Here is a 14,067-nt window from a genome sequence, read left to right as displayed (position 1 = left end):
TTAAACAATTTTTGATTGGATCAATCATTAGGGATTATCCAATTGTATTTCGTCTTTCTTAAATAACCCAAAATGGATCCAACTGTAGCAAGTCATCCTGAGTAGTATCAAATTTTCAGATTTTCTCCAAGTATGGACGAAAGAGAAAAGATTTTGGGGTTTCTCCCACAAAAGGAGAAAATTTATAACAAGTATTTACCATATGCAGACAATCTTGATGTTGAATCAAATGCTGTGTTTGCGGAAATCAAGGCCAACCTTGGAAAATCTGTTGCCTTGAGAGATATTAAAACTGGTGCTAACCATTGGAGTGGGCAATTAACTAGGTAATATATGACTTGATTAAGATCTATTTACTATCAACAAAGAAATCACAATTAGCATTACCTAACCAATAAATGTAAAAAAAAGATCTCATTCAGAGCTGTCATTGTCAAATCTTACACCATATTGCCATAACTATAATAAATAAGCTTTATTTAGAGTTGGCAAAGCATACGAACAGAGACAACAGAATCTCTATGTATAGATTCTGACCTTTTAGTATATTACATATAATACAATACTTTTCGCAATCCATTAAATGACAATGTTACTATTAAATCTGATGAAACTTCATATATGGCACTTTCATTATTTTTCAAATCAGTATTCTGTTGTGCACATTTGTATATAATAGCCTTATTTTATGAGTTTCCATGCTATTTAGAATGCATTATGACTTTGAAATTTCCATTGAAAAAGCATGCATAGTATGAATTCATATGACGTCAGGCGCGGATCCAGAGGGGGGGGTTCCGGGGGTTGGAACCCCCCATTTGTCCTGGGTTAGGAACCCCCCCCCCCTTTTTAAAATGGCTGGATCCGCCCCTGGACGTACTAAAATATATGATCTTACGATACAGTACAGTGTTCCAGCTAGGATTTCAAAGGGCAGGGTGCCAATCCTGAAAAAGGGCATTTAACTAACGCATGATATTGCAAGTAAAACTAAATATTTTACTTGTCCAGAAATTTTTTTACTTGCCCTGATGTTCCCAATAAATATTGAAGTATTTCTTGTTAGCTAACATATGATGTTACTTAGCACTGTTCCATCACAAACTAAAAAAATCCGTATAAAGATGTTTAATTTATGTAAAAGAATAAAATATGTGTAAAAAATAGGAAAGTAGGAAATGGGTGAACACCAATGGGACAGAAACCTAACAGCAAACCAACCAATGAAATGACATGTGAGGGACAATTTTGCAGCAGTTTTTGAATAAAAATTGTAGCCAGTAGGTACATATACTTAATTTGAGGACAGTGATTGAAGAAATGTAAAAAAATAATAGATAAACTATTGATTTTGTGGTGTTTTTCTCAACTGACACACTTGTTCTTTTCTTAATTATTTATTATTGTCTTGATGGACTTTAAAGCGTCCCTTCTATTCACCACTTTGACAACAAATAATGTTGACCTTTCATCTATAAATAAGACAAAAACTTTATTTTCCGAATTTCCATAGATAGCCAGGGGCAATCTGATATCCACGATGTCTGAAATTCTCGCTTCCTTTGTTTTTTTAAATACTCGGTGTCCTCCATTTGCATTTAAGGTTTTCTACACGACTCACAACTCTTTTTGTCTTGCCTGCCCAGCTTTTTATTAAGAATTTATCAATCTGAATATCGATACAAAATTTAAGGAAATGACACTTTCGGTAAATGATGGATAAAACCTAATCGACGATCCCGGGTCAATGGACAAAGCCAATTCAATGTTACGCGACTCAGGTTCGCATACTTATTTTTATTTATTTTGGTTATCGACCTATTTTCGGTATCAAGTAATATAATTGATAATTGGTCCTGTAATATTTATTATTTTGAACATTGATGTTTTCACATGCTGAACATTGGTTTCTTTTACATAAATTAAACATCTTCATACGTTTTGAAATTAATTTTATGTTTTTGTTGGATTTTGTATATTTTTTTACTTGTCCACGGGCAACCAAGACAAAAATAATTACTTGTCCGGTTGTCGGGCATATCATTTCCACACCCCTGTTTATTATATCAAAAAGTTAATGGCATGAACTTACTGGACGATCAAAATTAAGAATCAGCATGCCATTGTCCATGACATATGTCTTATCATTTATTGATTTACCAAAAAAATTGTAGAATTTTCCTGATAGGGTTTAAAGTTAATCAAAAGAAATTGACAAAAAAGTTCATTAAAAGACATGAAAGAAATTGACAAAAAAAGTTCATCAAAAGAAATTGACAAATAGGGACATGTTTACATTATAAAAAAAAATTTAACTTCTGAGTGCAGACAACTTTGGTATCTTTGACCTAGATATATTAAACGTTTTATGCATCTAATGTATTGAAATTTTTAAAACTCACCTGGAATTGATGTGCATATTTTTAAAGTTTGCCAAGAGATAGCTAAGTAAACTATCACTTGACTTGGTTACACAGTTTAAATCACATATTGTTGTGCAGTTTTCTGTTGTCCATGTCAATCAATACAGTCCACTATATTTATTTTAGGACTACAGGAACAATACAAAATCCATAGCACAATTTAGTTTATATTGTTCTTGAACTTAAAATTATTTTAATTTTATTTATATATTTTGATCCAGCTATATTTGCCAATAGATTATGGTGAATCTGAAAAGGTTCCGAAAACATATCTTGTAAGAAAAAAAACCCCATAAAAGTATTTAAAATCATCAAAATGAAAGAAAGAGAAAATTAATAAAATTATATATATATAAAAATTATAAATGTAATCATATATATATGGAATTTATTTTAATGCAAGTTTCAGTATTTTGTTTGCATGATCTTATTTCCATTTAATTTTTTTGTTTATTTGATTATTGTAGGTACATAAAGTTAAATGGAATGAAGTTTTGTAAAGAAGATCACCTAGCATTAATTAACTTGATGTATGAACTAGTTGTGATGCCTGAACTTGAGTTGTCGTTAGTACAGAAGTTTGCGGCGATGTTGATTAATCTGCTTAAGTAAGTATCGTCTGTTAAACTGTATCAAGTTGAAGTATTCAGTTATTGCATATACTGACAGTCACTCTGTCATAACCAGTGTTTTCCCTAGGCTATTCATGCATTGCAGTACCGCTACGCATCAAATTTCGGCCGCCATGTGTTTATCATAGCCACAATGCATCCCGCTATGTGTGAAATTTTTAATCTTAAAATTTGAAGAGACAAGTGACAAAACTCTACAGGTGTTTTAAACTTGCTGGACTTATAATTGATCATAATTAGATGCAACGCTCTGATTTAACAACCAAGTTGATTAGATAGAACAACATTCAAGACTTTGATTACATAATAGAAATCAGGAGTTCAAATTGATTTAATGATAAATGTTATAGCCTGACACAGCTTCCAAATATCCTTCAGTGAAAAATAAAAAGTAAACCTTTTGCAGTATTAATTTTACGTTTTGAAATCGTAAGTTTGACATGGTTAATTTATTTTGAAATGTTAATTTATTTTGAAATATTTATATCAAACACAGCTGATTAGTTGTAACAGAGAATACACATTATTGGGTTAAAACATGATGTAACTTTGACCTCTGTAGCAGAGTTCACAAAATTTAGGGATCACTGACTATTAACAGGTTGACACAATTGATAAGGACATCACATTCAGGGGCAGATCAAGCCATTTTTAACAGGGAATTCCCAACCAAGTAAGGGGGGGTTCCAACCATATGTCCCCATTGAAATGCATTGATCATCCCCAAAAAAAGGGGGAGTTTCCAAATCTCCAAAGGGGTAGATCAAGCCATTTTTAAAAGGGAATTCCCAACCAAGGATAAAGGAGGAGGGATCCAACCATATGTCCCCATTCAAATGCATTGATAGTCCCAAAGAAAGGGGGAGTTTCCAAACCCCTGAACCCACCCCACCCACCCCACCATCTGTCAGAGTTTGCAAATCTATTATACTGTGGAGGATTCATTCATTTTCATGGGTATCAATTTTTTGTGGATTGAGGAAAACTTACATTTTCATGGATATTTGTTTTCAAGGTTTTTCTAAAGTCCTTATTTGAGCCTCTATAAAATTTGTCATTTGTTGAACATTTGAATTCATGGTTCACCAAGAAAATGGTATCCCACGAATAATAATGAATCCACAGTAATAGGTTTTTTCCCCAAATCATCCCCCAGCATGCATTATAGATCTATGTCATGTATGTTTTGAGATCACAAATAACTAACATGTTTGTACACACATGTTAAAGGGGCCCTTTCCTTTAATTTTTGTCTTCTGAATGATCATTGTTGTTGTATAATTTATAGGAAAAGAGATCTTCTTAACAGAGATGATTTAGTTCTTCATTGGAGGCCGTTATATAAATTGGTTGAATATGTGGCTTATTCACCATATGAACACCATGGTTTGCAGCTGTTTCCAAGGTAATTGTTATTTCTTAAATTTGGTATGCACTACATTGTATTAGTAAAAAAGATACAGGTTTCATAACCAGTGAGACTTGGATATCATATTATAAAAACTCCAGTTATTTAATTTTAATGTGAAAATAAATGTGAGACTTGTATATAGGTGTTGCATTTCCCGCTGCATCTGCCTCCTAATTTTAGTAAGCCAAATATATAATTTTTCAGAGTGTTAAATTCAAAGGAGCTAGTTTTATTTAAATATACAATGAAGTCTGTTCCAAATGTACAATTTTAAAACTGTTTGAGTAAATGTTTATGTCAGAATTCAAACACTGAATTACAGAATATGGCCAGTGCACCTTAATTAACAAGAGTAAGAACTTGAATAAAAAAATGGATTTTTTTTATAATCAAACACCAATAGTCATGATAGTGGTAAATATGAACAGTAATAGTATGCCATATATATATATATATATATATATATATATATTTTACATTTCAGCAACATTGAGAATGTTATAAAAAGTCTAGTCAAGCAATGTAGAGTGTAAGTAGATCTCTTTTTCACATGTTTATTTATTTATTAAAGATTCTCAATAATAACTTTTTTGTATGAGTGAAGGAACTTGTTCATTTTTTTACCAGGGCCAGTCCATAGTCCTAGTCAGAGCTCCAGATAAGCTGCGTATTTGCGTGATCACGCAATACAAATAATAAAAAACCCAATGCAATTGCCCATTGCAGGGTTCAATAACCCAATTAATTCAAAGGAAAACCCAATTATATTCCAAAACCATGAGTTCTCAACCCTTTTATTGACTACCATTTGCGTTATTTACCCTTATCTGTTTACAGTCGTCGCGTAAACTATTTTTATAATATTTATATATGGAAATTTCCTTTCGTTCTGAAAATAGATCCCTGCATCAAGTAGCTGAAATGGGTCCCTGTTAGAGTTTTCCGTTGCTCGATAGGTAGACGTGTTTTTGAAAACATTTCGATCTTCTCTGCGTTTATCCAATTAGCGTGTGTCATGAAGTCATATTTTTTTCGCATTGCTCGGGATTTATCATAACATACATTGAATTAAAACAAAAGTGAATGTCCGGTAAAAATATTGAATAGAAGCATGTTTTCTGCTTCTTTTGAAAAGCTTAGGGAAAGTTATGATGATAACAAAACTCAGCCAGTGTTTTTAGGAAGCGTCCATCGAACAAACAGGCGTGTGTGCGTACCTTAACGAAAACATTGCTAATAAAAGCAGGGTTTCCTCAAAAACGAAATCAGTTGGAAAAAGGCCAAATCAATTATGACATGATAAAGCATCAGAAACCAAAAGTTCTAATAAAAGACACCTAAACCCAGATTTATGAAAATTAGAATAAAACAAAAACATTCAAGTATAATTAGAGTTTATATACTATTTTTTTCATTTTACGGTTAATTAATGAATACACACACAGGCACTGGTCTCAGAATTTATTATATAAAGGTATAAGACGAGTGCCTGTGAATACACATATATATCCGTTTTTTTACAGTTTATATGAGAAAATACAAAACTGGCAGAAGGTTTGAAACGGAACACAAATTAAACCTACAATTGCTTCTCAGTCAATAAACCAAATAAAACAGCTAACAAATTACTCTAACCCTAACCCTAAACCAAATAAAACAGCTAAACAAAGAAAGAAACATATTTAAGATGGAAAAAAAAATCTGGGGTTGATATTGTCTAAATATTCAATATTGTGTTGATGAAAAAACCCAATACATTAAGGAGCTTGGTGGTGAAAAACCCAATTTGATATTAACATGAGGGGTGAATTGGAATTGATAATGCAATCAATAAACTTTATCACCCAATTATATAAGAAAATGGTGGGTAAAAAACCCAATTTGTGAATTCTTATCTGGAGCTCTGCTAGTATACATCAATATACTCGAAAGCATGAACATAAATTGAAGTCTTCTGATCAAAACAATATGGGAATAAATTCTGCTTATTTCTATCCTACATTCCTATTGATTATAAAATAATTTCAGGACTCAGATCATTAAATCTTGATGCAGCTTGATATTCACTTGTTTTGGAAAAGTAGGTCCAGTCTAATTTTAATGTGTCAATGACTCATTGATATAGAATCCTGTTTAATAATCATGCTAGTTTATAAGAAAGCTGTTTTTATTAAACTATTATAAATGTATTCAATGAAATGTTAATGGTTCTTTTTGTATAAACTTAATGATAGAATATATAATGTGAATACTCTTATTTAATCAAATCTAGGTACTTCCCAATAGAAGCTACACAAGAGATGTTAGACGAATGGAGACCATTAATGTGTCCTTTTGATGTAACACATATTAAAGCCATGCATTGTTTCGAGTACTTTTTGCCTACAAATCTACCACCTTCAGAGCATGATCAGGGATTTAAGTAAGTATAATAAATGAATTAATAGGTTATTTTCAAGATAACCCACAATGCACAATATATAAGTCTTGTTGCAAATAAACGACAGAATATAATAAAGAAATAAGAATTGATAATTATTTACCTGATACATGAGCTTTGTTTGATATTTTATTTTACCCTACTCCTAAAAGTAAGGGCTATATTGTATTTATCTTGTCTGTTCTTTCCTCCTTCCATTCATTTAAACAAATATTCCTGTTATCATGGTTATACATTTCAAAGTACATATGTACCATTGAACAGAATGATTTAATATTTGGTCAGAAGCTTGATAGTTATATGTTGTAATGTATGATCACTTTTGAGATCTCTCACAGGGCCGTAACTACCTATGAGGCAGGGGAGGCAACTGCCTCCCCTGAATTTTCTACACCATTTTTTTTTTTTTTGACGTAATAAAATGAAATATGTACAATATGTACACGAAGAACTTGAATTTGTATTATTAACAACACACGTTTACAGTTTTTACAGTTTATCATGATACGTGATATATTTTTGTCATTTTCAGGATTTTTTTTATCGGAAGTGAACCATTTCAGTATTTGCTTTAGTTTTTTTTTTTCGTGTGGCCATCCATCTGTTATTCAGTATTTCCTATGTCGTACGAGAACCCATATGAAACTTTGCTTTCGGCAATTTTAATTAAAAGTTAACTAATCACATTTATTTACCATGTCTAGGGGCTCAATTAAGCAGCGGAAGTTCCCTTTGTATTGTCAAGATTCAAAGTTTTATTTAGAGTCGATATTCAATAAACTAAGTAAACACAAGTTCTAATGAGCTTTTCAAATCGACTTTTGTGAATCTTTTTTTGATATCGGAAATTCGTTACCGGCTGAATCAGCTTTTGGAAATATTTTTTTTAACGTGTCTAGTCAGACAGTTCGTCTCCCGATTGTACGAGAACATTATGGTCAATGCCTTAATTAGTAGTTAAACACTCTTATTCGTTGTAGTTCTATACATGTCTGTTCAGCTTTCAAACTATGATATTGAAATTCAAGGTCCTTGATAAAAAAAAATTCTTGCGTTATATTATCTTGCTTTATATGTTTTTTTTTTTAACTTACCAGTTTGATTTCTAACCAAAATATCTTTAAATACAGATAAAAATTGTTTGCAAAACAAATTGCTCCCAGGTTCAAACATTACTGATGAGTCGTAAAGTAAGGAAATCGAAGGAAAACGTTTTTTTTTTCGCCATTTTATTGAGAGAAAAAATTGGCGGTCACAATGTATTTAATGTTAATAATTATAGTTAAAAGTATGACCTTCAAGACGGAGCCTTGGCTCACCATGAACAGCAATCTCAGTTTGTTTTTGCTTAAAAATTGCGTCCAGGTTCAAGCAATACTAATGAGTCTTAAAGTAAGGAAATCGGCGGCCCCAAACCCCTGCCTCCCCTGTAATCGATCCCTAGTTACGGCCCCGTCTCAGACATCTACTCAATGTGTGCATTACCTTTCAGAAACGGTGTGGACTACTTTTAATGCAGCAATGTTTTTAATATAAATGCAAAAATGCACCAGTATCAGTTTTACAATATTAAAATCACACATTCATAAATTCAATAGTAATTTCCTTTAACAAAAATTATGACAAACACATTAGATATCTCACATTTTTACAAATAATCAAATGTACACATTGAGTTTGGAATTTACAGTATTTGCATTTCAAATTGCAACAAAACATGGAATATAGTTTTATTAAAATATGATGCATAAATGTATCTTTTGCATAAAAATAGTTCCAAAGTTTGATGAGGTATAAATGTATTGCAACGGGACATTTGTATAAGTAAATAGAAATCAATAAAATTTTAACACAATGTTAATATTAACCACAAAAGGAAGATTGGTATTGATTTGGGGGTTATGGTCCCAAAGGTTTAGGAATAAGGAATCCAAAACAAGCATTTATCTAGTTTCAGGACACTAACTTGTGTATAAGTATTTCAATTGCTCTGAAACTGTACTACAATGTTTAATACCATAAATAGAAGGTTGGATTTATTTTAAAGGTTATGGGGCAAACAGTCTAGGAATTAAGGGCCAAAAAGGGGCCAAAAACAAGCATTTTTCTAGTTTCCAGATACTAACGTGTTTGTAACTGTATTGATCTCTCTGACATTGTACCACAAGGTTCCATATAACAAAGGGGAGGCTGTGATTGAGTTTGGGGTAAATTTCCCCGAACATATAGGAATAAGGGGTAAAAAAAGGACCAAAAAGAAGTCAATTACTTGTTACTGGGGTACAATTTTTCTCATTTCAAATTTCCGAAATTAAAAAGAAAATTTCGTCATAATTTTTTTTTAAGGGGATTAATATTCAACGGCATAGTGAATTGCTCAAAAGCAAAAAAAGTATTTTTAGTTCATTAGACCACATTCATTCTGTGTCCGAAACCTATGCTATGTCAACTATTTAATCATAATCCAAATTCAGAGCTGCATCAAGCTTGAATGTTGTGTCCATACTTGCCCCAACTGTTCAGGGTTCAACCTCTGAGGTCGTATAAAACTGCGCCCTGAGGAGCATCTGGTTCTTCAATTGTACTTCAGTTTCTGAAATATTTTTCATTATTTTATTTTCAGACTGTGGTTTGAAGAATTTATAGATTTATGGGATTCGTGTCATAACACACCACCATGGGAAGCAGTAAGTTGTTTTAACTTCATATTTTTGTTGTTGGTGGGTGACTATTTTGGTACCAATATGCTATTGTATACTGTCAAAACTTCTGCATTTTGTTCAATTTCAGACACCTACAATCATTCAAATTGGTAAAGATGTGCAATCAGGCATGTCATCCTTCCATGTAGTCATTTGATTTTCATCTCACAAGCAGATTTTCTGTTCCTCAACTTGCATTCATGAAACCAAATCATTTCAGATTTTACTTAAAATTTTGAAATTGACATTCAGTCAGGAGTTGAAGTAATTTTCTTCTTTTGTAGTCAATATCTAATCCAATACTTGCTAATGTTTTTTCAGATGCTTAAAGTTTTCAAAGAATTATGCTAGTTTACATGTATATGATTTTTTTTCTTTTATTTCAGAGTTTGGTGAACTTATTTGCAAGATTGGCACATGATAATATTGGTTATATTGACTGGACACCTCACATATCTAAGGTAGATTAAACTGTCTGTGGTGCTATAATTTGTTATGTAACAATTTTTGAGTCAGTCCATCCTTGAAGATGATGAGTTGAAAATTAAATTTTCATAGTTATTATGTCATTTATAGAGTCAATGAGTCATGGTAAAAACACAATGTCATTATTTTATTTTTCTAATGACTGGCTTTACATAATCCATGCTGTAATGTACTCTTTTAATGAATCCATGATTGTGGTGTTGATATATTTGAAGGAATAAAGGAATTACTGAGGATCAAACAATGAAACAATTGAATTACTTTTCACCACCATATGTATGTTGCTTATAAATAAATGGCAATGAGACAACTCTTATCAATCAGATATCCATTGAAACGCACAAAGACATATTATCTTTTTACATTCCGCAGACCCAAAATAGTTATTTATAGAATATATATGAATAATCTTTTAAATGGTGTGATTTGTATTTCACTTAGATATTCAACAGATTCTTGAGAAGTTTTAACCTACCAGTTGGAACACAGGAAGTACAGATTGGAAGAACAAATAACACATATGATGTACACAGCACTGTCACATGGGTGGTTTCTCTAATGGTAAATTATGTTAATTTTTTGGGGGGCTTTTCTAGATTGTACCATTATTCTTAATAAAAAAAGATTTTAGGTATATGTCAATGAGACAATAACACAATAAAACAGTTATAGATATATCTGTATATATGTGTCTTCATTAGATAGTAATGATAAGAAGTAGTTATCAAGTCTATTTTCAAGGTTCTGTTTATATTATTATTTTTTGTTCTGTATAAAAAAAAATGAAAAGTAGGCACATTATTTTCGATTTAATTCCTGCAATAATTCATAAAAATTGTATGCATAAAAAGTTGAAGGATATTTTTGGGGAATAAGCAGGGATCTCCATGGATGAAAATTGAACGATTGAGGAACTTTCACCGTCACAAACTGTGTTTACGCCATACAGTGTAGCGTGCTCGAAAGTATTTAATTCCTTCATGTAAGGAATGTTGAACATGCTAATTCATTGCTTATTTAAGATTATATTTATTTGAATTTTCATTATAGAAGTATCAATATTTCCATTAATTGCCGTTTGTAACCATTCAATTACCAAGCCTTCATGGTCCCCCCTTAGTTGAGAATGACGAAAAGCTGTCATGAAGGTCCCCATGTAGTTTTCTTGCTACTTTTATGTTTCCACAACGAAGTTGTCGGTGCCATATAGTTTAACCCTTGTCCGAAATTCCGAAATTCTGATATTCCGTAATTCCGTCATTCCGTTTTTTTCTAAACGTCTTCAGATGTTGGGCTTATTTTTGGTATGTGAGACTACCATGATGTTTGTGTCCACATGTGTTATTCAAATTGCGGATTTTTAACTTTTTGGGACGGGGCCATTCGTGTCGCTTTGACACATCTAGTTGGTAATGGGGGTTAAAAATCATGTGGAGATTATTTTTCATGGACACTGTCAAATTCAGAATTCATGAACCCATTACCAGTATGGCTGATTTGCAGCAACAACAAAATGATTCGGGTAATGTAATAGGTTAAAGAGATTTGCAAAGCAAACGTTAACAAATGAAAAGGTTTTTAATGACTTTATCTAGTAAATAGATGATATGCAACAAGCATCTTTCTTGAGTCTGAATAAAACGGTAACGCAGATGTATCAATTTGATTGTAAACTACGAAATGAATTCGGAATTACGATACAGTATCCCTTCAGAGTGAATATTTTAGTTATTAGTTTTTAACTTTTAAAGTAATTCTGTATTATCGTTACAGCAGTACTTGAGTTACTTGCGATGCAATATTTTACATCTTATTTTGTACTTCGTAAAAAAGAGGAATGCTGATTACATAAGTTGAAATGAAAGCACGTGTTCGACTTGTTAAACTGTTTACTTTGTAACTGGATTATTAATTATTTATTTAATCTAAATTATCATAATTATTTTCTTAAACTTAGTTGAATAATTTGATAAATGAATCGTCTATCTTTAGATAGAATAATCCTGTCTGATTTGTTGATCTACCTGTACAAGCTCAGGTACAAGTGATTAGCGATCTTAATCCAGATATCCCTCAGGCGTTAGAACTGTATTAGATTATAATATAAAAAATGCCTAAAGGGTTATGTAATTACATGCATTTGATTATAATTGCTAAAAAATGGCGTCAGGCTATAAAAAACAATAACAGTTTTGAACGATGGCAGAAGACAATTTAACAATGGGGCAGGTCATTTGACGATGGCGCAAGATATTTGAACGATGGGGGGGGGGGGGGGGGGAGGGGGGGGGGGCGCCATCTTTAACCCTTTCACCGATTGCTGCCCAGACAGAAGCTACTCTGAGACGATGGCGTCCCTGGCTACTATTACTCAAGTTGGAAATATTCATAATAAATGTCAATAAAAACTTGTTTATAGTTATTTGTGTATTTATTTTATTCACTAAGACCATGTTCACAGTTTTGTTCATGTTTTGACAATTTTTTCTTCATAAAATATCAAAATTTTCAAATTTTCGTCATTATCAAGGTGAAATTCTCAAAATTCGACTCTTTCACCCCAAATCGTAATTTTTTAACCCAAAACGGCAAAATTTTGAAAAATTTTATGAGGCTGTACAAATTCCTCACACTGATCGATGTCCATTCCAACTGTTTTGTACATAAAACGACATTTTATGTCAAAAAAGTATACTAGTTTGGCTTCAATTCTTCCATATTCTTTCAAAAAAAATGTTCCCTCATTTCAAATTCTCGTAAATTCCGTAAATTTCCTCTGATTTTGACACGGTTTTCAACAAACGGAACCGGCATGTTTACACTTTCATCCGGGTTATCCATCAAAGAAAGATAACCCACGTTTGCACTGTTTGAGCGGGAAACATAAAAGAGGTATTCCGATCCCGGTAAAACGGGACTCATCGTCAGCTGTCTGAAGCGTGAATCCCGGTAAACCGGGACTCGTCGGCGAAAGGGTTAAACAGGCCATGGAGATCTCTGAATAAGATATTTAAAGTAGTGAAGATTCAAACTGGGTTAAAGACCATAGTCAAAGATAAGAAAAAATATTTATTTATTAAGTAATGAAGAACTTTTTTTGTTGTAGGGAAAAAATCAAGATGTACAGGAACATATCAACAAGTTGTTCAAGACTTTACAGACATTTTACCATCCTTCAAACCTTGGAAAATGGAATGTAAGTTCAACAGTAAATTTTTTTGACTAAAAGAATACTTTTTTTTATATTTAATAGACCATTTAATAATAAATTGTAAGTATGCCTAATAAGTGTCTTCAGAAGAGTTTCCTGTAAGATTTGAAAGAGCAATACTGTAAATATTGCATTTACTTACTACACTACAACATGTGCACCATCAAGTTTTTAAAATTCGAAAAAAAGTAAAATAAAATTAATAATTTTAAATTAAAAGTTTTGCATTATAGTACAGAACTATTGAACAACATATCATGGTGGAAATAGAACATATATTTTTTTTTAAACAAAGAGAATACTTATATATTTATTTGCTGTAAATGTTTATGATTTTGCAGATCAAGTTAAGTGGGTTACTGATGTGGTTTCCAAAATTACTTGTCAAGAGATTGCACAGGTAAAATATAGTTATAGACATAGCAAAGCAATTTTCTGACAGCAATGGTTTAAACAGTTTTATTATATGTTTTAATAAATATTAGTAAGAGTAACATGTCATTGGCCTTCTGCAGAAAATTCCAAGTCAATTATGATTTGAGTTCAGTGCCCCTACCACATGAGGGATTTGAACTCACAATCTTGTTGACATGCTAGTGATACAGCAGTTGGACTACTTAGACCACTCAGCCACCAATGTCTCTAATGATTTGTTGAAATGATTCAAGTATCTTAGTAGACTATACTTTTATTGTAACAACTCTTGATAAACTTCCTTCATATTGTTAATGCATTCTAAGATTACACTTTATTTAGGAAATG

General features: G+C 31.9%; 1 protein-coding gene across 1 annotated transcript in view; it reads left to right on the top strand.

Annotated features, from left to right (window-relative positions):
- Positions 1-8: 8 nt before the first annotated feature.
- The window catches only part of LOC143066847 (proteasome activator complex subunit 4B-like), a 48,538-nt gene continuing 34,479 nt past the window's right edge, over positions 9-14,067 (top strand). Inside the window, exons 1-10 of the mRNA XM_076239659.1 lie at positions 9-326; positions 2,891-3,031; positions 4,344-4,460; positions 4,951-4,995; positions 6,739-6,888; positions 9,530-9,593; positions 9,995-10,069; positions 10,536-10,655; positions 13,201-13,290; positions 13,647-13,705. Of these exons, the coding sequence (XP_076095774.1) occupies positions 133-326; positions 2,891-3,031; positions 4,344-4,460; positions 4,951-4,995; positions 6,739-6,888; positions 9,530-9,593; positions 9,995-10,069; positions 10,536-10,655; positions 13,201-13,290; positions 13,647-13,705 (1,055 nt within the window). The 5' untranslated portion in view covers positions 9-132. The remainder of the gene's footprint in view (positions 327-2,890; positions 3,032-4,343; positions 4,461-4,950; positions 4,996-6,738; positions 6,889-9,529; positions 9,594-9,994; positions 10,070-10,535; positions 10,656-13,200; positions 13,291-13,646; positions 13,706-14,067) is intronic.

This window comes from Mytilus galloprovincialis, chromosome 3, assembly GCF_965363235.1.
Source record: "Mytilus galloprovincialis chromosome 3, xbMytGall1.hap1.1, whole genome shotgun sequence".
In the NCBI taxonomy this organism is placed as follows: domain Eukaryota; kingdom Metazoa; phylum Mollusca; class Bivalvia; order Mytilida; family Mytilidae; genus Mytilus; species Mytilus galloprovincialis.
Note: the sequence above shows the minus strand (reverse complement) of the source record. Positions and strands in the feature narration are given on the sequence as shown.